Genomic DNA, 27633 nt, shown 5'->3' on the forward strand with positions numbered 1-27633 from the left:
CTGGCCGCGACGAGCCAGGAACTGGCACTGACAACACAGACACCAATTGGACAAAAACATGAATATATTACGCAAAACCCATGCATAACACAACATATCCAAACTTGCATGACAAAAAATCTTAATGATATTCCACCAGAAAAGATCCCATCATACAAAATTTCAGGCTGAGCCTTATCACCCAACCAGAAATACTGACTGGCGCATTTAAACTAATATCAGAAATTGAACTATAATCTACACATTCATAATGCACATAAGTTAACTAGACATTCAGCTTCTAACATATCATTTATCACAATTTCTTTGACAGAGGAATACCATTCTTTTATACTGTATCCAGCATTAATGCCGCCCCAATTATTCATTCAAGATGATTCGACGAATTACATTAGCAAGGTTAGCCATTATCAAGCTGAAAAAATATGCATTAAGCCAATTGTTCACAACGGCAGCACTGCCTGCCACAAACTGGTATAATAATTCTCAAAATTGATAGTAGTAACCGAAAAAAAATAATAAAATTACGACCTCACACAAACTGATGAAGTTCTGAATTCTGATCATATCGGCACATAACGTTTCAACGCCTGCTTCGCCGTGACCGCCACTCCAACCACAACTCCGCCAACAGCACCCGCGACAGCAGCCGATCTCACCCCTCTCGCCGCCCGATACAACGCGCCGGTACCAAGCCCCGCAGCGACACTATTCCACACATCATCGGTATCTCTCGCAGCCTCAATCCCGCTCTCAATCCCAGCATAAAGCAAACCGATCACGCCCAACCGGTTCCCCCACGACCGACCCGCATGGCCAGACGAGTTGAGAATTCTATTAACCCGGAGCTTGACGGAATCCCCAGTCTCGAACGATTTTACGCCTTCAACGAATCCGACGCCGGCGCCGCCAACAGCGCCGGCGAGGTAACCGCAGCCGGTGTAGAAGGTGAGATTCTCGCCCCATGAGCGACGCTTCCGGCGAGCTTCCTCGACGAAGAGGTACTCAGGGGAGGTTGGGAGCTGGTAGAGGTTTCGAATGGGGACCTCGAGATCCTTGTAGGGGTTGTAGAGGCGGGTTGGGGTGTTGGAATCGGAGTTTGATTCGTGATCTGGGGTCTGGTACGCCATTGGAGAGGCTTCCAGACGCTAGGGTTAGGGTTTTGGGGATTTGGGAGAGGAACTGAGATTTTGAATTGGGGAAGAACGTTCTAGGAACTTTTTGGGGAGTGGGTTTTCTCTGTGAACCGGGTTTGATGTTGAACCGGAGTTGTTGCCTTTTCTATTTCACTTTGGACTTTGGAGACTTGGGTGTTCATAACCGAATCAATCCAAACAAAACCGACAAACCGATCCAAAAAAACTGAAATCCACTCAAACCGAAAATCGAACGGATTGAAAATTGAAAAAACCGAAATTATTTATTGGATCAGATCGAATTTCAGATTTGATTTCCAAAACCGAACCAATCCAATCCAAACCGAACATTCACAATTATGTATACTTTTAGTTATACATATATCATTCCATTTACACTTTACATAGTACATATTTATTATATATATATATATTGATTATATCACACATGCTTATTCATAAAATTACGTTTTAATAAAAAAAGTTTAAGTAATTATTTGAACTATATACATGCATCAAATAAAAAAATAATAATCATAATTTAAAAATATGTTGACTATGTTATAATTTATGAATGTTATATTAATGTTATAAATTATGTATCGTTGTATTTATCATATATTATATATTTTTAAAATTTATACAACACAATTTCAAAGTATAAAAAAGTGAAACAAAAACCGAACAATTCAATCCAATCCAAACCGCTATAGATTGGATCGGATTGGTTCGGATTTGAATTTAGTAAAAATTCCATTGGATGACAAAATCATAAAACCGATGAGATCGGATCGGATGATTTTTCTCTTCAAAACCGATCCAATCCAATCCGCGAACACCCCTATTGGAAACTATTGTTTGGTTAGTGAGATAATGGCATGAGAATATGGAAGATGAGTTGAGAATTAGAGATATTGAATAGAAGATTGTTTGGCATAATAGAAATAGGAAAGAAAAAATGGCATGATTTCTCTTTCTTTTTCATTTGGTTGAATAGTGGAAAGAGAGAGATTTTAATTTGTGTAAAAAGACATTTTGACCTAGTTATGCATAAATAAGTGATACTAGCGGTTGAATCCAGTAATGATAAAACATGAAAAATCAAACATGAGCTTCTCGGAGCTTCTGCGTTGACCGAGGCAGTCAAAGGGACCAAAACCAAACATTTGTATAAAAATTGGGTATAAGTTTTCGTACTTACGCCGGTAAGAGACTAAAACCATATTTAAAGCACAATATAGAAGAAAAAAAACTTAATTAAGCCTAAATTCAACAATAAAATAGAGTATTAGTAACACTCTTCTTCACTCTAACATTAAAGGGGGAAATTTTCCATTTTGTCAAATAGTAATTTCAATGAATATCCCTCTAATACTATGTAGATGTAAGCAGGAGTGTATTGTCTATAAAGCAAAGCAGCCAAACGGATGGAAAAACAACATAAAATGCATTGATAATGATGCGATAAAAGTACTTCATTGTTGATTTTAGTCTAAACCAATCACAATAAATAAAAACAATCCAAATTTCAATGTTGTTCAAAATTAAGAGAAACCAATCCGAAGCCATTTTAGCATTATTCTTTTTTGTCGAACTTCAAAACTGAAGCCAGTATCCCATTGGAGATTGAAGATTTGGACTTGCTGGTGCTTTCTTTCCTTTGGACCTGCAATTGTATTACCAAAACATAATCAATTAATCATGCTATGAATCTCAATTGGGGATAGAAATGAATTATAAATAAATCGTACTTGAAAATCGGCTCTACTCTGAAAAAATTAATAGCAGCAATAATAAATAAATTATTTAGTGAGGTTAGCCAAGGATCTTATGGCACAATAATACTCTATCACGTATACTAGATAAGTAAACACAATTGAGGTGAAAAATGGCCTTATGATTTAAAATTAAATAGGAGGTAGAAATTAAATTTATGAATAATTTATTTAAAAACTTTGTTTTAAATTTTATTGCATATAAGTCCAATTTGTTTCGCCCCTTTTTGGCTATCTAGGGTTTTCTTCTCGCTTCTGAAACGACTACCACTCTAGCGTTTTCTTCCCACGACCGCATCCCTCCGGGTAGTCGTTGCCTACATTATGGGCATGATTTCAGGAATCCCCATAAAAGTGAGTTATGGCGGCTAATCAGGAGACAAGAGAGCATTTGGGTGTGATTAAAGCATCAATTACCGCTCGTTTGATCATTATCGCCTACTGGATCCGAAATGATACCATATCAATTTCAAAATAATATCAAATTAAACATTAATCTTACCTTAGATTTCATCTTTTGGCTCTTTGTCGTCATTGTTGAGTCACGAGGATGATTTTCTAGATATTCCTTGAGCTGTTTGTCATCCATGGTTCCTATCATATCAACCTATGAAATAACCAACTAAATGAGGGGAAAATAACTTGATTGAGACAATTATTTTGAGGATTATCAATCTTGAGAAGCATCAATAACCAAAACAACAATGAAAAAAAATTATGCTGAAAGAGATAGTCCTACTAGAATGTAAATAATCATGGATCAGGCTTTAATTATTTCCAATGGAGAATAGACCTAAAAATTAACCGGAATAACTTATAAATTTAAAATAATGATGACAAATAATAGAGTTACCCATTTATCAAGTTCTTGTATATCATTTCTTAATTTTTCTTCTTCCCTCCTGCAAACCTCTAACTTCTCCAGCCATGACTTTGATATCAGCTTTGAAGCTGCTGCTTTCTTCTCGTTATTTTTTTCTCCATCCATATTCATTGTTTTAGATGGGCACAATAAGATTATACTAGTAGTACAAAATATATATATTAAAGGAGGAAATAACATACTGTGTGCGGGTTTACTTTTCCTCTTGTAACAAAAAAATACTGTGTGCGGGTTTCGTGAGTGGTTTGTGGATTCGGAAAATCTCACCTACCGCTAGGTCCTCGTTTCAAAACTAGTTGCGCACATAAAAAAAGATTAAATATGTTTTTCGTCCCTCAGCTAAAACAAGAATTTAATTTCCATCCATATACTAAAATTTCTTAGTTTTTCCTCCCTTAGCTTGTTGACGTGTGTGATTTTCATCCTTTGATCAATTTGACCGCGCCAACATGTAGGTTTTCGCTAATGTTCAATTTCTATTTTTCAATTTGAATTATTTTTATTTCACACATATAAAATGACTTGGAAAATAATTAAAAAATAAATTAAAAAATTAAAATTCAGAATAAAAAAGTATAAAGATTTAGAATCCATCTTCATCTTCATCACACCCCAACCTCCAATTAGAAGCTCCAAGTAAACAAATTTAGAATACAAACCCAATAAACTACATAAGCAACCCAGAAAATATAAACCCCCAAACCAAGAGTAAGAACAAAAATCCGAATTCACTTCTATTGAGTACAAGAAGATGAAGATCTAGACCCAATTTTTTAGACATAATCTGATAGAAGGGAGATGAAGGAGAGAAGCAAATCTTCAGCCATAACCAGATTGAGTAGAGGAAGATGAAGATCGAGACCGAGGTCGGGGGTTGATCGGCCTTATCAACCCTTAAATATATTAAATAATAATTAAAAAAAAAAATTATTCCCTAGCTACATTCACTACAAGAAATAATGTTTTTAGTGAGGATCGTTTACATCTTAAAAACCTAAAAAATCGTCACTATGAAAAACAAGAGAAGTTTAAGTTTTAATTTACAGTTCTATAAGCCACACATGATAATGAAAAAGAATGAAAATCTTTCAAATATAGAAACTTCAATTGCTTGTACCTATACCACTATACGCATCCAAAAAACTACTTAACCAGCTGCACTAGAAATGTAAATTTGTGGAAAGAATTTGCACTGTACAATTTATTTTTGTTTTGTTTTGGGGGAAACAATTACACCAAGCCTTCCTGTTATACCATACCACATTAAAGTATTAAACTAGAGGTCTAGGTCAACACTTCCATACATTGCACACGCAGGTTTCATTAAGTGTGTGTTTGGAAATCCTTCAATGATTTATTCTGAAGCCAAAATTGATTCTGATGAGAGACTTCTGTAAGTGGTTGCTGTCAGAATTAATTCTGGGGAGGGGAAAAGAAGTTGATCCAAACATGTTATAAATTCAGTAAGTCCACTGCATGATGATGCAGTATGAATGGGTGTGAGTCTCATCCCAGTACTACATCTCGGATTCGATTCAGCTCAGGCAAAATGACAGAACCAAGGTCAGGTCTATCCCTTTTCCTCATCTCACAACACTTCAAAGCCAAGCTAGCATAAGAATAAATCTCCTCAATAGGCCAACCTGTCACATTTGGATCAAGCACTTCTTCCAAGTTACCTTTTTCAACAGCCTCCTCAACAAGGTGAGTCACACCCATTGGAGGCCTTCCCGTAATAATCTGCAGAAGCAGCACACCTAATGAATATATGTCTGACTTCACACCCAATAGTCCTGTTTGCTGATACTCAGGATCAATATAGCAAAATGTGCCAGCTGCTGTTGTCTTGTGGTATTGAGTACTTTTGTTGGCCACAGAAGGAGGAACAAGCCTGGCCAAACCCACATCAGCAATCTTGCTATCAAAGTTCCTGTCCAACAAGATGTTTGCTGGCTTGAGGTCACGGTGCACAATTGGCTCTGGCTTTAACTTGTGGAGGAAGAGAAGGCCTGTGGCAATGTCTGATGCTATTTTGAACCGAATCTTCAATGGAAGTGGTGGGCTGTTGTCCTTCAGGAAGAGGCGGTCTTCTAAGCTTCCGTTAGGCACGAGCTCGTATACAAGGCATCCGTACTCAGGGCAGGCACCAAGAAGTTGAATTATATTTGGATGTTTTATGGTTCTCAAAACTTGAACCTGCATTGAAGCCACTAGGTTAAGACTTTAATCATATGTTAGGATTCAACATTGTAAAATTAGATGTATAACCACCACACTGCTTTTTAAGTAATCTTTGGTTGTGGTTGCCTCCTTATTTGTGTGATGCTTGATTATGAAGTAAACAATCATCCTTGAAAGATAAGGAGTCAATCATTTTAGTCTCTGAAAGATGGAAATTGGTTTTTTCGTCCCAACAAGTAGATCAATCTAGACCTTTTTCAAGAACTGACTTAACTGACTTGATCACCTTTTACATCTTTCAAGGACGAAAATTATGATTTTCAAAAATGGTGATTTTCATCCTTTAGGACTAAAGTGACTGACCCCACACCTTTTAGATACTAAAATGGTGGTTTGCTCTTTGATTATGTAATTGGTGAAAAGTAGAAAGTGATCATTGCCATATGAAAATGAGGCCAATGATATAAGAAGCACAAGAATGGTAGCAAAGAGTAAAGAGATCATAATGAGATGGTTTAAACCAAAAAGCAAGAAATGTCTGAGAAGGAACTCTTTGTAATGAATAACTCCTAGATATCAGTTGTTTAAACTAAAAAAACACATTTCACTCGTTCCAATGAATAAAAATAGAATGAACTCTTTCTTTAGATTGAGAAAAAAGTGCTTTGACTTTAACTTGTATTAAAAATACATTACTTAGGTGGTTGTACTTGTAACAAATAAGTGGTGTAAAGGAATATAAATTGAGATCTGGTTAACTTGACAGCAGTTCTGACTGCTGACAATCCTTATAAAAAAAGGGATGTGGGTTTACTAAACCTGGAGCATGCATTGGCCTGTGCTGGATGATAGCCCTATGTATTCAATCTATCAAAAACTATCCTCCATTTGTAAAGGACAGGTACCAATTTGAAAAAGAGATAAATTCTAATCAATGGCTCTGGAAAAACGATAACTCATTCTCCTTGTTATGGTTACCTCTTGGTTAAATTGCCTCTCCCCTTGGGTTATGTCTGGTCTCAAGACCTTAACAGCAAAAATAGTATGATCAAGCACCCCTTTGAAGACAGGTCCATATCCACCTTCACCTAGTATGAGAGCAGTGTCAAAGAAATTGGTTGCAACTTCAATTTCTTTAATGTCGTATATTCTAAATTCAATATTGTTTTCTGCGCTTGCATTTGATGCTCTCTTTATCTCTTCTTCATCATGCGTAGCACTGATTTCAGCCTGCTTTCTCTCTGACTCCATAGCTGCATGGATTATCTGGCTCTCTACCTCTGCCAGAGCCAATGCAGCCTCTTCAACAAGTTTAGCTTTTTCCATGTTCTGTTCTTCTTGCCTATGCTTTTCAAGTTCCATTGCCTAAATAACAAATACCAGTGTTTTAAATTCTATTTCTCAATGCATTATTCTAAAATCTATCTGGTGAGATAGAAATTAAAACATGACATTACCTTCTGTTTATCTGCAATAGCTTCCCTGCTGGCCTTTATACACTCCTTTGTTGATTTCTTCGATTCCAGCTTTAATTTCTTCACAGCTACCTCCATGTTTTTCTGTAAGAGAACTCAATAAAAGGGGAAAATTTGATCATCCCTTTATGAAGGAAAAAATGTGCGGAAAGTAAGTTATCATGTCAGATATGCTTAATTTATTTTTGACTCTAGTTTGTTACTTGCTAATTGCTATTGATGAATGAAATGGGAGGGAAAAAAGTTACGGCAATCTGAACTCAAACTTTGCATCATTAAAATATCAACAACTTCAGCATTCTTAAATAACAAATATATAGAGAGAAGAAATTCCTTAGAAATGACAAATTTCATTCAAGAAACAACTATAGCTAGAAAAGAAAAAGTCAAAGATTGATCAAAGTAGATGTATAGAACTAAACTCAAGCCTCACTCTGTTTTCTATATGCAGGACAAGATAGATCAACTAGATGAAGAACACCCGACCTTTGTTTTGATTTAGGAGTGCACGTGCCAAATTATTTTTTCTAATAAGTCAAATTGTGCTGAAAGTAACTGGTCATGTAAGTTAAAATAATGCAGTACTTACCGACGACTTATTAGAAGATTGGTTGCTACAACTGCTTGACTTCTTGAGTAGACATTGGTTTTCATGTGAAGTTTCATTCAACAGAGATCCAAGCTGCCTTGAATTATCAATACTGGCTAAGGAACTATGATTTGATGAACTTGGTGAGCAGGAACTTGCACGTGATAGTCTTGGTTCAGCTTTCTCTCCATCACTGCTTGAGCCTATCCGACTACCATATTTGTATGATTTTCTATACAAATATGAGTGTCAAATTAAAATTCCAAGAATGCATGATCAGCCATCGGCATTGACAAATTTCATGTTGACATTGTCAATGTCATGTGACATCGAAATAAATTAATATCGCCATGAACTTTTAAAGTAACAAGTTAATAAGAACAGAAGTTTTCTTAAAATACTGATAGGTAAAAATAAACTGAATGAGTACTTAAATCATGAGGAAAGAATAGGTGTCAAAATTAATGAAGATACTACCATAACACCACAAGTAATAAACTGGTGCACAAACCTGCTTGATCCTTTGAAGAGATTTTTTTGAGTAGATATATCTTTGCATGATTTTGTGTGTGTAGCAACATTTTGAGGATGACCTGCTGGATGAATACTCTGCACCTTTCCTTTTGATATAATATGCACCATGCATGACTCTGGCAAAGATCTCACTAAGCTTGTTGCCACGTCTACATCTTTAAATTTCCTGTAGCCAACACAGAGCAAAGAGGCTGAAAGTTTTTCTTTGAATCTTAGAAAACTGAGAGATACAAGGAATATCCTGTGTTGGACACACTCTTTATCATTGCTTTAGTCAACACATAATTTCTTGAAAGTAATCAATTGGTAAGTTAAGTGCATTCACTTCTTAAAAAATAAATCAATAGAAAGAAGTATGTCGGAATTATGTGTGGAAAAAATAACATAGTAGAAATTTTCTATCAAAATAACTTAACTTTCATGAGGGGTAACATATGCTAAAATTTGATAGTTGCAGGTGCAAGTTCTTATTTAGCAGTGATGAAACTAAGAAGCAAAATAGAAGTTTGATCATACTTGCCATTTCCAAATGAAAAGTTAAGGATATTCATATGAGCTTACTTTCTGTTAGTTCATTGTTAAGTCTTTGTGCAATCCTGAATGATTTGTGATGAGACTTTTGTTTCTTTAGCGCTCTTTGAGGAAAACTACCATACATGTCTATCCTAGATAAAAATATATGTGTGTGTGTGTGTTTACCAAAAATTATTTGCAAGTAGGCATATGAATATGCGAGAAAGAAATAGAAATACCTTATAAGATAATTCCAGCGGGAAGCACCAACAACAATATTGCTGATAGAGTTGTCGATGACGTAATCTGTAAGCGCACTCGAAACATCAATGTCATGCAGGACCAACTCCTTTGCTGTAATCTGACATGTTCAATGTCCATAATCACAAACCGATATGATATTTCCATATATATCTCATTTCTAGTCAATCCTCAAAATTAAAATCCAAATACCTAATATGTTGATTAAAAGATTTAAACATAAGTCTTAGAACTCGGGTTATTCCTGACTCTATTCCAAAAATGTCTGTTCTACCATTTGTAATTGTAAGGACTTCTTTTGCCATATCTCTAGTCAATATGAGACTTTAACAAGTACTCACCCCTTTTCGAGCACAAAACCCTCGGAAGGGGAGAAAAAGCTGGTGCAATTCTTCTTCGGTTGGTGAACGACCTTGCTTAGGGATGTAATCAAACTCATCTGTATATATACCAAAAAAAATCAAAAAGTGAGACACCCTAATTAGAAAAGAAGCTAAATTCGTCCCTAGAAAGCAGGTATGAACAGAACATTTCTGGAACCAAATAATGCAATGCATTCCTTAACAAATTCCATGGGTACAAAGCTTCATGAGGCAAAATAATGAATCTATCCCATTTTTTGAACACCCAAATAATATGGACACCCCCATATACTTTCCTACAATCCTAAATCCTAAATTCACGCCGTTAAGGAATCTGAGCTGTTCAATCAAAATCGGACAACTCATATTTCGAGTTTATCTTAGCTGTCTTATTTTGAAGAAACATATGAGTCGTCCGATCTTGATCAAACACTCAAATTCCTCAAATGCCTAAATTTAAGATTTTTCTAATTGCATGGAATCCAAACCACAAAATCACACATAAACCCTTTTTTTTTTCCTCCACTAAATTGGGTGTAAAAAAATGAAACATTTTGCAAATATTTAATAACAAGGGCTACCAGGAGAATTAGGGTACCTACTGGAACTCAAAGCCTTGGTTCTGACGTGAATGAAGATGCAGGGGGAGTCTCCCATCAGAAGGTGCTCAACAGCCCACTTGACAGCAATTTGGCTGTTCTTGTCTTTATCAATGGCGACCACGGTGGACCCCAGTTCTTCTGCATTGCAAGCCATAGACACGGTGGCGGCGGCGGCAGTGGTGGATTTGATTGGGAAGAAGAATATGGTGGTGGTTTTGATTACAATAATCTAAAGAGAAAAAATAACCAGAAACAATATGAATGATGATGCATGTCCTATTTGAATTGATGTTATGAGGGTTATGAACCATTTCTGCTATTTTTGGCGGGAATGTGTGTAGATTACAGCATGTTCTTCCCTGTGTTGCATGTAACTGAAAAACCAACTCCATGATTAACAGAGTTAGTTAACACGGAGCAGTCAGCAGAGGAGTTCGAAGCTGAGACAGAGAACTTTTAGAATCTACCTACATTCGTGATTCATGAGTTGTAAATTTGGCTATAGTTTATTTAAGGTTTCACTTAATTTTTCCTTTCAAAAAAAAAAGTTTCACTTAATTTTCACTTTCTATTTATCTATTTTTTCTTTTAATCATATTATTTGTTAAATCTTTTATTTTCTATCTTTATCTTCTCTTCACTTTATTTTCACTTTGAATAGAATTTTATGTTTGAGCCAAAATATATATTGCATTTTAAATCAAACATTTGAGTTGGAATCGAATCAAATTTACTAGAAGAGGGATTCGTATATTGCATTTACTTTTTGATGGTGTTATTTTATTTTGCAAGGCCGTCACTCCAACGAGTTTGTCTTTTAAGAGTAAAGTATATGGTGATGCGTGTTAAATTTTTCACCAACCAACATAAATTCACACTCCCTACTTTTACCTATAGAGATTTAAATTCTCGAAATTTTGGTTTCTAAGATTTCAAAACTCAAAAAAATTTGCTTCCAAGATAAATCTTAGAATATTAGTCTATTAGAGTATCTCCAATGCAAGGTTCTTAGTTCTTATTTTTGAGTTAAGAACTAATAACTAAGTTCTAAACCATTGGAGGTGCTGACATGGAGTTCTTAGTTCTTAAAAATAAGAACTCAGTTCTTATATAAGGAGTTTTACTTTTTGAATTATTAGCATAAAAAAATTATTTTTTCTCTCTCATTCAAATTACTTTATTACTTTATGAGTTTTGTTTAATTACTTTATGAAAATAAAAAGTATAAATAATGTGGTTGGTGGGACCAAATGAATAATGATAAGAACTAATAACTCATGGTTGGAGCAAAATTGCTTGAGAGTTGCTTAAGCTCATGTGGCAATACGGACCCACATAAATAGTGTTAAGAACTAAGAATTAAGAACTAGCATTGGAGATGCTCTTAGGGTGCCGAAATTTGTTGGTGATTGAGAAATTGAACACGTTCTGGTAATATGGAAAAGTCAACAGTTTTTTTTTTTTGGTCAAATGTATGGAATTAAAACTCAGAGGTTTGTCAAACGACACTTACAACATGCGAGAAAACTCTCTAAGAGCGCTATTCACAATGCACAAATACATAAGAAAATTAAGCGCAAGCATGCACACTCAACTGAAATAATCAGCTAAAACATGATGTAAAAACCCTAGAGCCCAACAAAAGCCCCTAAAATCCAAATGAACAGAGAGCCAATTAACTTCTGAGCAGATAAAAACCAACATTTTTAACCAGTGCTCCCTCTTTACAACAAAACGGCTTTGCCGAAGTTGTACTGCGGCGGCGAAAAGCGAAGCCAGTATGCTTCAACGGCACCAAATAGGGGTCAACTCTGCACCTCTGAGAATAAGGAAAAGAGGAGAACTTTTGAAGATTCCATACAAGCAGCAGTAGGAGCTGCAGAACTGGGAAAGGGAAGCCAAGAACACCAAAGCATCTGGAACGGGCTTGTAGATCACTGAAGCATTATCAGAGAACCTGGATCTGAGAAGAACAGTGCCAGATCTGGAGCTTTGACACCCCGGTGGTAGATGGCGGCGGAAAAGACTAGAGGAGGCAAGGGTGGCAGCGGCGGCGACAGGTATGGCCGTGGAGGAGAGGGTGGCGGCGGTTAGAGGAAGATGGTGATGGCCAAGGAGAAAAACCAAAACAAACCCACTTATTTGGGTAAAGGATCCACCTAATGTGGAAGAAAACCCACCTGATGTGGGAAGAAACCTACCTAAAGCAGGAAAATAACTCCCTAGAGGAGAAGAAGAAGTCCCCCAAAGGGGGAGGAACCCCCCAAGGGGGAGAAGCAGCACTCAGTAGACAAACCCTAGCAGACGTTCAAAACTAACAGTTCAAAAGTCGTCCAAGATATGGGCCTCTGTCTTGGCTTTCCTAAGCAACATACAAGAGCCTTTAATGGACCTAATTTTTAGAGCCCAATTTCCACATGGTGTTGTTTTTTACTAAAACACATGACCAAGCTAGATGCTACAATTTGCACCAGCTAGTACCATCAACTATCCAGCTCTATCAGAAAGCAGAAAATTAGAAACATATGAGGGAGGAGAAACATAGATGAACTCCAAGAGTGACATGATGACCATAATGTGCCAGACGACCATCAACAACTTTGTTGGTTTTTAGTCATGAGTCACACAACAGTAGTTCAATTAAGACATGTAAATCTTGCATTTAGAGATTAGATGGTGATGAGGATGGAATGGCAAGTCACGACCATTCAGCAATTCAACAACAACCTCCGCATCACATGAGAGAATGACTCTTCTTAAACCTCTATGGATGACTGTTTGAAGATCATAAAAAGCACCCCAAAGCTCCGCAATGCTACAACCAAGAATTTTGGATCATTACAATGGTTAAAGATAAACAGTTTAAAGTCTAAACGCAGTGTAGTACTCTTTCTACCACTATGTTAATACAAAAAAGGTTTTAAAAAAAATGAATTGTTGGCAGGGTTGTTAAATACACCCTCATCACCCCAAAAGATATATCACGAATTTCCTAAGATACTTTTGGTTATTTTCCGAAAATTAAATGTTTAAACGCATTTTTCGTTTTTTACAAACTAGAAATAAGAATCTGATTTTGCAAATCCCAAAAATTGCTTTTGGACACTATATTTTTGGTACACTTTTTTGCGTCCTATATTCCATATATTGAAGTCTCTGAATTCGTAAACAAATACTAGTAGATATTGGAAATTCTAAAATACGGTATTCAAATTTAAGCTACCAAATTTTAGAATTTGACAGAATATTCGGACTAAGTTTCTGAAATTGGAAAGTAAACATTATAGGAGATTTTAAAATTTGGTATTCAAAAAGTACATTCTAGATTTTCAACTCTGATAGTTGTTTTAAAAGTAATACTACCACATTCTAAAATCCGATATTTAAAAAAAAAATTAGGATTTTAAAAATCTGGTAGTGTAATTAAACAACTTTACCCAAGTATGTTTTTTAATACATTATAACATTAACAACACTACCGATTTTGAATATGGTAATGTTGTTTTGTTAAGAGGGCGGCGGTGTTTGAAAGTTACAAATTTGTACGTGTATTTTTTTAGAGGGAAGTGCATTTTAGGGTGATGAGGGTGTATCTAAAATTATATGTTAACCACTAAACAGTACTGACCACTATTTATATACCTATTTTATTTTTGTGATTTTTTTTATCTCCAAGTGTTTTGGCATTCAAAAGCCGCCATAAATATGAATGTCGTTGTTCAATAGTCATTTGCATTGTGTTGTGATCTCATATACTCGTTTGTAAAACACCAAGTGGAAGCAAAAGATTTTAGTCATCCGATCCAGAGATATTTCATATTTGTGACCTGAGTACTCCACTCGCTCTTGACAAAGCAAGTGGCTCTTGAACGACTTGCATGAACATGCATGTGTGTAGTGGGTGTGAGGAAAGTTCCAAAGAGTGTTTCTTCTTGTATACAAGATTACAGGTTAAACTAGAAGAAAGACAAAGTCAAATATGTTGTCTAAAAACATAAAAAAACTGAAGGCTTGCGGCTAAAGAAACGGACAGGTTAAGACACAGGTTTTCTTCTATTTTATCATAAGAAAAACAAACAAACCTAACACAAGCTGTCGATGATGACATAATTTCACAACACGCTTCCCTTCATATAATCAAAACAACCAAGTTCAACCCTATATTTCTTGATACACTGTATATTTTTAGTAAAATGATTCATTCTATACTCAATAAAACTCACATAAATTCTGGTTTTATTAACCTGTTTCATTGTCATTTTGTTCCCAAGTTATGCAATTACGTCACTCCAAAATTTGATATAGATCTTGCAATTTGAGTAATATTGGATTATCTCATGCGAAAAGCATGGACATGACCAAGTCATTCTAATGTCTGCTACAACCATATGTGTATAATTTTTCTTTGTAAGCTACTTATTTTAATAATGTGTTTATGTAAGCCACGTTCACAAGTAAGAGCAATTAGGAATACAATATAAAAAATTTCAAAAACAGAAAAATATTTTTTTCCTTATAAAGAAAAGAGCATTATTTGCAACAAATTCTCTATGCAGATATTATATGACGCGGTTGATGGATATATAAGTAACGTGATGACATGGCATGAATTGAGTTAGGACAATGATTAATGGACCCTTGACATGGTTTGCAAGTATGAAATATTATTGGGGGTAAAGTCAAGCTTATGTTAGAAGCCTCACATGCCTATGGTTTACCTCCATTTTCTATTTGGCTGTCATTCCCACAATACAGCCAACAACACTGAGTTTCCAACAGTTTTCTGGTTATGCATATTTTTCTCATATAACCAAATTCTATTTCCATTCCCACCGATCTAAACAATTTTTTTTTGTCTATCACCCATTATTCTACACATAAGACAATTTTATTTGAACACACATGTTAAGAATAATAATATAAAGACATTTAAATGGGTCTTATTCAAAGTTTTTGGAATAATTAGTTATTTAATATGGTATTAAAGTCTCTATCAACAAACGGTTTAGAGTTTGATATTTGCCGCTCTCAAACCTTCAAATAAAAACTAAATTCAAGCACACGGTAAGTGGATCTATGCATTATCCGCACGTCAAACCCAAATCGGTTCTTACATGAGAGAGTACGTGTTAAAAATAATAATATAAAATTATTCATATTAATTATATCCAGCTACTTAAACTTTTGGAATAATTTGACATCACAGTTTGGTGGGTAACTTTTCCAGCACAAAGGTTTTTTTAATACACAAGGCTCAGACCCTATATATTGATTAAAGAAAAGTAAGCACGTACCACTTAAATAAATCACTCATATTGATCACTATCAAACACGTAGATTAACGGTTACGAAAAATGTTATAGTTTAAGCATAAGTCTAAAGTTATTGTTTCTATGAATGCAGTTGAATCAAATGTTTATTAGAGAACGTCTTATTACTCATAGAAATTTTACTTGAGTCGAATCAGATTGTCTAATGGAGAAGTTTGTGGTTTAAAAAAAAATAACTCATATTGATCTCATTAATTAATTTGCAGGAAAAAAACTTGTCTATAAGTTTATACTAAGTGAAAGCCAATTACAAATGCAATTTTACTTCACGTTAAATAATCATGTGGTCCATACTATCTATATATATAAAGCAATCAAGAACCAAAAAGCAAGATCAAATCCAAGCAACCACTCCCAATCTCCCAAAGGCACATACATACAAGAAACAACCAAAACCCAAACCAACTCAACTTGAGAAAAACATCACATCTCAAAAGCTCAATCACTCTCAAGTTTCATCTTTTGTTTCCATCCCAAAATGGAAGAAGAGGAGCAAGCTACATCCTCACCCTTCTGGCTCCAAAACTCCAGCTCCGGCCGCCGCCGCCTCCGCCGCTCATACTCCCTATTTGCCACCTCCGGCACCCTTCTCATATGCCTTGTGGTGATTGCACTCGCCTTCATCCTCGTCCTCATTCCCACACTGCAGTCCTTCACCTCCCACATTTTCAAACCTCAATCAGTGAAGAAGAGCTGGGATTCCCTCAACCTCATCCTTGTTCTCTTTGCAATCCTCTGTGGTTTTCTTAGCAGAAACAACACCGCCACAAACAACAATGAAACCCCACGTTCCTATGAAGATAATCAAAGCTTCTCTGACACAAAACCATGGTTTGAGGAGAACCCTGATCCAACCCCTTATTACAGGTTGAAAAGTTTCAATTCCTACCCTGATCTCCGGCAAGAATCTTCGTGGGGGAATGAACGGTGGCGATTTTCTGATGATACCCGTGTTAATGGCTACCGTGGATTGGACATGGACACTGCAAATAAGGAAGAAGAAGAAGAAAAAGAACAGAGCATAGAGAAACAGAGCACTGAAAAACAGAGCATTGAGAAACAGAGCATCATGAAACAAAGCATCAAGAACATTGAAGTGGACACTTTTGAAGCTATTAGCAATGTTGGAAGAAACAAGGAGAAAGCGATTGAGAAACCAAAACTGAAAGGATCTGAATCTGATACTGAAAAGTTGTTACAAGCTAGGGAGAAGAAGAAGAATAACAAAGCAAGTGCAACCAAAGAGTTGTTGGCATCTTTGAAGGGAAAGAAGAAGAAACAGAGAAGCAGAAGCGTTGAGAATTTTCAGAGCATGCTGAATTCTGATCAACCACCTTTTCCTCTGCCGTCACACCCTCCAACACCTCCGCCACTGCCATCTCCATCTTCAGATTTTCATAACCTGTTCTATTCAAAGAAGAGAAAGCATAAGAAGCTGATCTCTGCATCGCCGCCGCCACAGCCACCGCCACTACCACCGTCACGTCATTTATCTTCCAAGCTTGTATCCAAAACCAAACCTCTTCATCAGGGTGTGGTAAACAAGGAAGAGAGTTTCTTTGCCTTGGAGGAAAAAGTACTACTTACTGGAAATGAGTCACCTCTGAACTCAATACCTCCGCCGCCACCACCGCCTCCACCATTCAAAATGCCGGTGTGGAAGTTCAGGGTGCAGGGTGATTTTGTAAGGATAGATAGCATTAAGAGTAGTTTTCCAGATTCAGATGAAGGTGTGGACTCAGCAACCGGTGAAGATGGTGAAATTCAATTGTTCTATGCAAGTCCTGATGTTGATAGCAAAGCTGATAATTTCATTGAAAGGTTCAGAGCTGGTTTGAGGATAGAGAAGATGAATTCCACCAAGGAGAAGCAGGGGTTAGGGAAGTCCAATCTATGGCCCGGACTAAGTTGAATTGGAAATCCTTATACAATTGATTCTGATGCCAAAATCAATTTCAGAGAGAAGCTGAGAATGAGCATAGCTTCTCAGTGCCGGAATTGATTTTAAAGAATGAGAAATAGATACAATCATACAAAAATACTATTAGTTCTTTAATTGATTTTTTTTTTTGTATTATTTTGAGATTTTTTTTCTGAAGTATGCATTGAGTTTAAATTCATACAGACTATAGTGGAATATAAGTATTAGTTTTTTTCTATGAGAATTCTAGCATACATGCATGATACAGCTCTTGTTTTTCTTCTTATTAAATTGTATTGAACAAACGTTTGAAATGTTCAGTTTTGGTGGTTGTGACTATGATTTTCTTATTTCAAAAAAAAAAGACTATGATTTTCTGATTTTGCATATTATATGGTTGTCACTTCCCTTGAAACATAAAGGAACAGCTAGAACAGGTTGCTCTGGCTACCATTGTTACAGTCAACGCATCTCCCTTTTCTGTTTGGTTTGCTTAACACAAGCGGATGAAAACAAATATAAAAATATAGCTCATCATCATAAAGTTATCCCAAAGAATTTGGGAAATGCAGTGTAATGAATTATAAAGAAAAATGATGTATAGGGCATGTCACATGTGGGATGTCCCAACAATAAACAACGCTTTGTTGTGTTGCAATACTCCTATTCTGGCCTGAGATTAGACCAATTGGCTTAAAGCCATTGGGTTGGCCCAAAACGATCAAAGCCATTGGGTTTACAAATCTGTTTGACAATCAGTATGAATTCTGAACAATAACTTTTGAACAATAATGGATTCCAATGTCAATGTCACATTGACATGTGACTAAAATTTACTTTAGACTATTTTGTATGTGCTATGAAGCAATAGATGAACGTGGTAGACCACTTATATATTACACCCAAAACCTACACATGAAAAGTGAATTTTGAATTACATCAAAGGAAAAAAAAGATAATGCAAGTATTGTACTAGGATAGGGGGACCGGGAGGTGGAAGAAGAAAAAATGAAGAATGCGAGGAAAGAACGAGGGAGGTAGAAAGCAGGAGAATAAGAAATGTGGTGTTTGGTTACAACTCTGCAAACCACATCTATAGGCATAAAATCAAGTTATATCAGAAGCTACCATGTATAGCTTTAGAAATATCGAGCTTTCGCCAGATGCATTAACAAAAGTGCTTGTTCACACTCCTTACACACTTCCACTAGTCTAACAAAACAAGTTTCAATGGTGTATTTTCTAATCAATGACTATAACTCTTCATTTTGCCTTTTAAAATTGAACCCTTGATTTTGAGAGAAGAGCTAAATCCTAGAGTAAGGGTTTTATAACCTATACAAGCTGTTGAGCTAAGCCATGGAACTCCAATTTGTTATTACCTTACCTTGAATACTCTCTACACAAAAATATCTTCACCTTTCCCTCACTTTCAAACACTTATTCAACTCAGCTACTCAGCACTCATGGGGCCCCAGGCCTTCATTGTGATAACAATTGCAAGGATGACTCCTTTATTGCAAACAGCTGCTTGATACTAATACAGTAAGAAATTTTTCATTTTTGGGGGAGGAGGATGATCAGGAATCCAGTAACAAGCCAATGAGGAGCATTCCTCATCTTATCAAATTCAATTCTAGGGGAGCTATTGCATGCTCAACAAAGATAATCTACAACAAAATCCAGTTAGCATGCTCCAATGTGGAGCAGCATACAGAATGCCAGTAAATCATCCCAAAAAGACTTAAAGCTAATACAAAAGACAACACTACAGTGCCTAAAAACAGCAAACAAGCAGAGCAAATAGCAAAGCTTGGAACTCTTGCTAACCTAATGATTCTTTGGAGCCTTGCTCTTCAAATACTTCTTCAAAACATCCATAACAGACCCAAAGTCAGCCTTCACTTGCAGCGGCGGATTCGCAAACTGGCAAGCCATGTCCTTAATATGCCCAGAATGGTAATCAATCTTAGACTGAGTGAACTTCAACCCATGAGCAGTGCTCACCACAACAGTCCTATCAGTAGGCTTGATAACCCCAGAGTTCCTCAGCTTAAACAATGCAGCCAAAGCAACCCCAGTATGAGGACAAGCAAACATGCCAGTGGAATCAGCTTGAGCCATAGCATCCATCAACTCCTCCTCAGTAGCTTCCTCAACAATCCCATTAGAATTCTTCAATGCAAGCACAGCCCTGTCAATTGAAACAGGGTCACCAATCTGAATAGCAGAAGCAAAAGTAGTCTTCGCCGTCATCGGCTGAAACTCCTTCCACCCTGACTTAAAGTAGGTATACAAAGGGTTTGCATTTGCAGCCTGAGCACAAACAAGCCTTGGAATTTTATCCACAAGCCCAAGCTCTTTACACATTTGAAACCCTTTGTAAAAAGCATAGATATTCCCAAGGTTCCCACCAGGGATAATCACCCAATCAGGAACCTGCCAATCAAACTGCTGCAAAATCTCAATTGCAGCAGTTTTCTGCCCTTCAAGCCTCAAACTATTCAGCGAATTCGCGAGGTAAATCGGAAGCTCTGCCGTCACCTCGCGAATCAGATGCATACAGCCGTCGAAATCGGTGTCGATGCTGAGAACAAATGCCCCATTGGCAATTGGCTGAACCAGCTGAGCAATGGAGATTCTGTTCGCCGGGAGAAACACAATGGAGGGGATCCCAGCGGAGGCGCAGTAGGCTGAGAGGGCAGCCGAGGTGTCGCCGGTGGAGGCGCATCCAACGCCGATTACAGGGCGGTTCATTTTTCTCAGGCGGTTAACCTGGCTGACGAGAACCGTCATGCCCAGATCCTTGAAGCTTCCGGTGTGGCTGATTCCGCAGTGCTTGACCCAGAGATCGTTCATGTCGACGAAGCGTTTGCCGAATCGTTCAGCCCAGAAGAGGTTGGAGTTACCTTCGAAGGCGGAGACGATGTCGTCGTCGTCGATCTCAGGGAGGACCCACTCCTTCTTGCTCCAGACGCCGGAGCCGTAGGGCCAGGTGGTTTTACCGACGCGGGAGTCGAAGAGGTTGCGCCAGTGTTCGCCGTCGAAGGCTTTGAGGGCGGCGATGTCGTGCTGGACGTCGAGGAGGCCGCCGGATTGGGAGCGGTAGACGACCTCGTCGAGGGAGTAGGATTCGGTGGAGGATGGGTCGGCGTTGAAGGGGACGTATTTGGCGGAGAAGAGGTGGCGGTCGCCGGTGGAGATTTTCTTGCGGCGAGCTTCGTCGCGGATGTTGGAGGAGGAAGGTGGTGGTGGTTGTGGCGGTGAGTTGTTGTTGGTGGCGGTGTTTTGTTGTTGAGATTGGGCTTTGATTGGGTGGAAATGGGTTTTACGTTTGCGTTGGGGAGGTGGCAGTGGAAAACCGCCGGAAAAAAACGAGGAGGATTGAAAGAGGGTTGAGGAAGAAGAAGCCATTGAGAGAGATTGGTAAAGTGAAGATGAATGGATGAATCAGCTTTTTATTTAGTTGCAGTGCGAGCCGCCGCAACTCCCACACTCTCTCTCTCCCTCTCCAATAGTCCAATTATTATAGATCTATGTCATGTCTTACTCATAAATAAATGGTCATGCACTCATGCTTTAGTTGTGTTATATTTTAGTTGTTTTTATTGTTTTTTTGTTAGATAGTTTGAGTTAGATTTTATTTACTTAAGAAATAATTAGGTGAGAATGTGTGAGTTTGTTTTTATTTACTCTTGGACTCACATCTAGAGTGAGAATAGACTGGTCCAGGTAGGTTTTGCGTAAATAGGTCTAGCCTGTTTAAATTTTTTTAAGATTTGTGGCCTGTTAAAGGCTTTTCTTCAAGCCTGACCTGACCTTCCAAGAAGGCTGGCTTGACCTGATAGCCTATTTAAAGGCCAGTTTCACAACAAGAGTTTTACGTTTGACAAACTTATACGTAAAGAAGTTATTAAACTTATAAGCTAAGAGGCTAAATTACACTTCATATTAAGGTATTTAAATACGTCATATGTCTTTTTTTCTAAATAGACTTATAACTTTGAATCATTATATAAGTCAATTTGCTTAAATATATAAAAATGTCAATAAGTATATAATATCAAGATATTATATTATGATAAATTTCTAATATATAGACATCATCACTGGTAAAATATATTTATACTAATCATATTTACAATGTACCATAAAAAAACTAATCATATTTACTTAAATAGATTAGCCTATAAGGCTTACAAGACTTGTTGAATGGTCTGAGCCTATTTAACTAAATAGGTTTTTCAAAAAGCTTAAGTCTTACCTATTTATCAATTTGGTTTGGCCTAACCTGGGTCTGTAGTAGGCTAGGTCATAGGCCCTACGAACGGTCTGACATATACTCACCCGTACTCATCTCCCCCTTCTCCCCATCTGCCTCCACGCTAGTGCTTCACCTCCATCCCACCCATTAGACATGAACATAAACCACCATGTGAACCAACCAGTACCATTTTTGAACTCCATCATCACAACCCACATGAGTTCCAGAATGAGATGGATCATACCAGAGGCGACCCTACCTAAAGACAAAGCCAAGTAGATTGATCATTAACTGTACAAATTGTATTATAAATAAAGACTCCACGGTCCATGCTGCTTCTTGTACAAAGAGAACCAGTAACTTGTGGCTGGACCCACAAGGCCAATGACCAATTCTATCAGTTTGTTACCTTCACCACTTCATGGGTCATTTTGTCTAAATTATTGGCATTGGGTCCACAAGAAATCACAAGATCAGTGAAGGACCAAAGGTAGCACTCTCGGACTTTCATCACCCATTGCTCTCCACTGAGCTTCACATCGTAGCACCCATGTACCTCCATCAAGGAGGACCACCGAAACCAATAACTACCACTCCCTCCGTCATAGGATACTGCCTTCCTTCGCGATTCAACCTCCCACCATTGGAGTGATGTCATAGGATACTGCCTTCCTTCGCGATTCAACCTCCCACCATTCCATTGGAGTGAACATCACGACAGCATGTCGTTACTGCACAACATCAGAGCAAGGAGGTTTGGGTTGATGGTATTCAAGTTGTGGTTGTAGACTTGTAGGCTAGGGAGGTTTCAGATTTCATGGTGGTAGGTTCAAAGGTAGCTGAGTCAGCGATCAATGAGGCTTACAGTGGTGGGTTTCTGGGCGTGCTCTTGGTGATGACAAGGGTTGAAGATTGAAGAGAATGAAGGATAGGGCTTGGGTGACAGGAAGATTGATGTTTTATTTATTTATTTTGGTTTCTCTATAATCCATGTTACTTAGAATATATTTGTTTTCACATTTGCAATGTTTGCTGCAGATAGCTGTAATGCTGTATACAGCATTCCAAAGCATCGGACAGAAATGGAAATATGGCCTTAACTTCTGCTCAAACGTGCATCAAGTCCTTCATCTATAGCCAGCCACCAAAGCAGAGACCTAAATTTTTAGCATGAGCCTCAGCCTCTACTGATTTGTGTCTCATTTAGACATGCATATAGTATCTAGGCTCCTATTTATATGCATTAACACTCAAGAAAGGACTAAAAAATTAAGATGGAAAACTTTCATTTCCATAAGATTACGGTTTCAATCCTACACTGGTATGAAGCCTTTCATTCCATAGCTAAGCGAGACTAAGGAAAAGACTTTACACTTTTCCAAGTCAACAGTGCTTCAACTACCGTTAAATCAAAGGCATCACATAACTTGAAGGTGAGAACAGAACCAACACAGCATAAATCCTAAATACAAGAAAATAAATCTACATGTCTCAATCAGTCAATCTTATAAACTAATCCATCAATTGTATCTAGAAAGAGAAGCATTAATTACTAGATCAGCAAAGACTCCAAATAAAGTTTATCCATGATGGAAACTTGCTTAGCGAGGTCTCTTGTTACTGCATGATGGGCACTTGTATTGCTTGATGTGCTCTGCCCTAGCAGGGGTGATCTTCACACACTTGCCATGGAACCACTTCTCACAGATGTCACAGCAAATCCAGAACTCATCAGTGCCGTAATTGTCACCGCATGCTCCACACAAGGCGTCTCCATGTTCATCGTCATCTTGCTCTTCTATCCCCTCATCCTCGTCTTTTGATAGTGATACTTTTGACTGTCTACCCTGAGTTTCAGCAGCCCGCTGCTCCATCAGTAAACAATTAGATTAGAGCACAAAATATACCAAACAAACACCATGAAGATAACACACCTATACAAGTCAGATAATCTTAACCTCACTCATAACATTTTATGTAAATCAACAGAACCCAGTATACATTCTATGAACAGAATGACTTCAATCATATACTTTAAAAACAGTAATGAGATACCACTAACAGTATATATCCTCATTCTACATGCTGAATTCAAAAAACAATAAAAAAATTGATATCACGTCTTAGGATCCTCTACTACTCTTTTAATTATCCACCCCTTATAGTACAAGGGGAAGCAGTTGCAAGTCCAAACAAAAAGAGTTCGCCAACAGTTCAGTAATATTCATCTGAATGCCACAATACTTCAGAGTTCAGACCAATTAAATCTTACAAGCACAACGTTTGCAACAATTTACCAGTCAATCAATTTATTCATCTTCATTTTTCATTTGAATATCTAAGGTTATAACAATACACAATAAATAAGGGTAAAGTGAAATTTCTTTCTTTATCCCCATTCCCAAAAATATAAGGCATCAGTCTTTTATAAGAGGGGTTAATGAAGGGGAGAAGTTGTAACAAGTTTCTACAAAATTAACACATAACTTTTTTTGGAGCAAATGACAAGGTCTTGAATGAGGAAGAACTCATTAGTTCTTGATCTCAAGAATTGTTTCATTAAGGTCTTGCTCAAAGCAATGAATTGAACTTTTCAATTTAGTGTCAACTAATTCAGATCATTACAGTTAATACTGAACTTTTGCACCTTGTCATGGGTAAGGCGGTCAACAGAAACTTAAGAAGGCCAGTAGTTTTCTCTAGGTTTTAAAGTTTATCTCAATGATTCTATTTCTAAATCATAAGTCTTCATATCAACTTCAATATCAGTACATGCACCATGTTAACCCATTTCTCTTTTTAACTTTTATCTAGTGCAAAGAAAGCATACATGATTTTAAAACTGCAAAAGAAAACCCACTAAGAAACCAGAGCTTCATATATTTTAGGATATTTAACCTTTGAGATACCAGGTAATAAACTCCCAGGGTATATATCAGCAATTATTTAAAAACTTCACTTCTGATAATATAATACCTTCCAATATTTTCTGAATTTACCTCATGGAGATGTGGGTATATAGATTAAATGCATATCAGCATATACGTTCTTTATTTCTTTACCTCAAATTAATTTTAATGAGTCTCAACCTATAAACAGTCTACACCTGAGAAACATCCTTAGTTTTTTATTAAAGAAACAAAAAACTGAAATTCAAAGAGAGAAGTATTTGTGAGCAAATGTGTTTACTAGTTATGAGTGTGAGTGAAGAGAACAGTATTATTTACCGCTTTAGAGCTGGACTTAGATTTGCTGCCACTGTTGTTTGAAACTGAAGACTTTTCTTTAACTGGTTTCTTTGTTGGATTAGTAACAACTTCAAATATAGTTGGCAGATCATTAATCATGTTGAATAGTCGTTTCCTGCATAACAAATGCCAAATTGTGAGCAGATAGATGCATGAAAAAACATATACAATACTATCAAGTATCCAGAGCAAATATGCAGATGACTAAATGATGAATAAAAGAGCAGTGATTGAGGCTGCTAAAGAAAAATACCACAAGATAATCAATATACAAGTCTAAGGGCCTGTTTGATTTTTGTTTCACATAACATTTTTTAGTTTTTAAAAATAAGAAAAGGAGAAAACTTGTTTGATAGAAATTGTTCTGAAAAATTAATCATAAAAACAGTTCTGTTTTAGTTTTTAAGGAAGTACTCAGTAGATATAAAACTGCTACGCATGTTCTCTCTCTCGTCTTTTTCTTTTTCTGAGGAAATGCTGAACATTTTTTTTCTATGCTTCAACATACTTGCCTCCCTCTATGGTGGGAAACTGCTTCAGCAATGATTCATAAATCATAACCAAAGAAAATTACAAAAATCAACTGAGATAAAACACAGATGCTGGAAGACAGTTATTAAGTGAAGACAACCAGTCATACTAAGCATGAACAAAACTCCTACTCGACAAGAGGGTGGAGATGAAAGAAAAAGGAAAACAAAAAAAAAAAAAATCCTACACAACCGTGACTTAACATTTGTGATCAATCAGACAAGTATGACCCAAACTTCTGCCTTAGTTTCAACCTCGTCCTGAACCAACTTCTTAATAAATTGGCTTCGTAAAAAAAGAGTTATGCTCAGAGCAAGACATACCTGTCACCTTTGTCAAACCCAAATCTGGTTCCAAAATAGAATGCAAGGGATAGTAACCATGTATCACTATGAACAGCAACTAAGGATAGCCAGTCTTTTGTTTCCATGCCATCCCTAGCAAAATTAATGCCCAGCACAGGCTCAGGAAGCTCCGGAGGAACCTCTTCAACAGGCAAATTCACTTCCCACTGCTCACTAGGTAATCCATATAAGCACAAATTTTCCTTCTCTGATAGAATAAAAAAACGGGTGAATAAAACCCATACAAGGATTAAAGTAGCTACAAAGGAAAGCAATTAAATATGGCTACAAGCCTACACTACAACCACAGTGCCCTTACGGGAAAAACTCGCAACATACCATCACTAGTGTCCCACTCCCAGTGCCTATTGAATGTTAAAAGTTAAACAACATGCTTGTATACCATATCCAACTCTATTTAATCATAAAAAGCAACAAGCTTTGCATTGAATTAATTAACCTAATAGCACTACATGAACTAGAAAAGGAAAGTGAAAGCACCCCAAATTCCCAATACCACTAACCATCAAAAGCATAAATTAGTGCAAAACAAGAGACTTAAATGCCATGAATCATGATAAACCAACATAACAACAACAATCACCAAAATTTGCACGAAAAGTAATGGAATTTCACTAACCAGGATCACATTGGTTGTAGAAATCTTTAACATCTGCAACAGAATAACCAAACCAAACAAGTTAAACTTCAAAGTTCAAACCTTTTATACACAGAAATTAACAAACAAACAAAAAAAAACACCCCACGAAAAATCAGTGACGGTTAAAGTAGATCCAGAAAACACGAAATAGAGGGTTCATATAACTAAACCTAAACATGCCCAATTGAGTGCAGTGCATGAATTGAATTGAATTCAACACCTAACGTAGATTGAATTGCAAATTTTTTGAATTTGATTTATGGGTTTCTTAATTTGTTAACTGAATCAGAAAAAAACCCCACTGAAATTGAACAAAAAAACAAATGGGTAATTGAATTGAGTGCGGTGGATGAAGAATGGCGGCGTTACCGGTGGTGAGGGCTTTGATGATGGCGGCTCTGCGGCCCTTGAAATCCTCGTAAATCTCTTCAACGGTGCGACCTCGCGCTTCCATTCCCTTCTCCTCCATCACAGAAAGCAGCGAAAACGGTGTCGTTTAATGGAACTTCTGGGGTTCTCTCACACTCGCTCTTGCATGCGATTGATTCACTCCACGAATTTCAGAACTGAGAGAAAGAGAGAGAGAGAGAGCACTGAGAGAGAGTAGAACAAAACCTTGTATCTCTGTCTTGACCCTATATATAAAAAAAAAGTGAATCACAATATTAATATTCATAGGATAAAGCATATCTAACTTTTTTTTATCAATATTTGAAATTAATTAACAAGATTTTTCTTTTGAAAAGAAATTAGTTAACAACATTAAGAATAATGTAAATTAGTTAATATTATTTATATGATAGAAAATCTTTATTCATTAGTTAATGCTTAAATTTTTCGATTACTATGTGGGGCAGAGCCGCAGAGGCACCCGAGTGATCATCTGGGGTAGAAAACAACTTAACGATAAGGAATGACGTGGAGTCTACTTTGTAAACATGTAAAAAGTTAATAAGATATGTATGATAATGATGATAATAAAAGAAACCGTAATCAAATTGAACGGAAAAGTTAACGTTTATA

General features: G+C 36.9%; 6 protein-coding genes across 6 annotated transcripts; 1 reads left to right on the top strand and 5 right to left on the bottom strand.

Moving 5' to 3' along the window:
• Nucleotides 1-261: 261 nt before the first annotated feature.
• Nucleotides 262-1209, bottom strand: LOC130748998 (mitochondrial import inner membrane translocase subunit TIM23-2-like). Its single transcript, XM_057602249.1, has one exon. The coding sequence runs from the start codon at nt 1128-1130 to the stop codon at nt 564-566; it is 567 nt and encodes a 188-aa protein (XP_057458232.1). The 5' UTR covers nt 1131-1209; the 3' UTR covers nt 262-563.
• Nucleotides 1210-2593: 1384 nt separating this feature from the next.
• Nucleotides 2594-3915, bottom strand: LOC130749572 (uncharacterized). The gene is made up of 3 exons (XM_057602950.1): nt 3765-3915; nt 3414-3518; nt 2594-2802 (listed from the first exon to the last, which is right to left on the bottom strand). The coding sequence occupies exons 1-3, from the start codon at nt 3903-3905 to the stop codon at nt 2713-2715; spliced, it is 336 nt and encodes a 111-aa protein (XP_057458933.1). The 5' UTR covers nt 3906-3915; the 3' UTR covers nt 2594-2712.
• Nucleotides 3916-4931: 1016 nt separating this feature from the next.
• LOC130742590 (U-box domain-containing protein 35-like) lies at nt 4932-10474 on the bottom strand. The gene is made up of 8 exons (XM_057594687.1): nt 10312-10474; nt 9689-9786; nt 9326-9447; nt 8551-8739; nt 8040-8271; nt 7433-7534; nt 6954-7340; nt 4932-5990 (listed from the first exon to the last, which is right to left on the bottom strand). Exons 1-8 carry the CDS (start codon nt 10463-10465, stop codon nt 5301-5303), a joined length of 1974 nt encoding a protein of 657 aa, XP_057450670.1. The 5' UTR covers nt 10466-10474; the 3' UTR covers nt 4932-5300.
• A 5482-nt stretch (nt 10475-15956) lies between these two features.
• Nucleotides 15957-17867, top strand: LOC130742889 (uncharacterized). Its single transcript, XM_057594988.1, has one exon. The coding sequence runs from the start codon at nt 16120-16122 to the stop codon at nt 17551-17553; it is 1434 nt and encodes a 477-aa protein (XP_057450971.1). The 5' UTR covers nt 15957-16119; the 3' UTR covers nt 17554-17867.
• A 1287-nt stretch (nt 17868-19154) lies between these two features.
• LOC130742888 (threonine synthase, chloroplastic-like) lies at nt 19155-21100 on the bottom strand. The gene has a single exon (XM_057594987.1). The coding sequence runs from the start codon at nt 20974-20976 to the stop codon at nt 19393-19395; it is 1584 nt and encodes a 527-aa protein (XP_057450970.1). The 5' UTR covers nt 20977-21100; the 3' UTR covers nt 19155-19392.
• A 1988-nt stretch (nt 21101-23088) lies between these two features.
• LOC130748042 (PHD finger protein ALFIN-LIKE 3-like) lies at nt 23089-27242 on the bottom strand. Its single transcript, XM_057601128.1, has 5 exons — nt 26980-27242; nt 26590-26622; nt 25929-26157; nt 25054-25189; nt 23089-23691 (listed from the first exon to the last, which is right to left on the bottom strand). Exons 1-5 carry the CDS (start codon nt 27077-27079, stop codon nt 23428-23430), a joined length of 762 nt encoding a protein of 253 aa, XP_057457111.1. The 5' UTR covers nt 27080-27242; the 3' UTR covers nt 23089-23427.
• Between the last annotated feature and the right edge of the window lie 391 nt (nt 27243-27633).

The sequence above is a fragment of the Lotus japonicus genome, chromosome 3 (assembly GCF_012489685.1).
Source record: "Lotus japonicus ecotype B-129 chromosome 3, LjGifu_v1.2".
Taxonomy (NCBI): Eukaryota; Viridiplantae; Streptophyta; class Magnoliopsida; order Fabales; family Fabaceae; genus Lotus; species Lotus japonicus.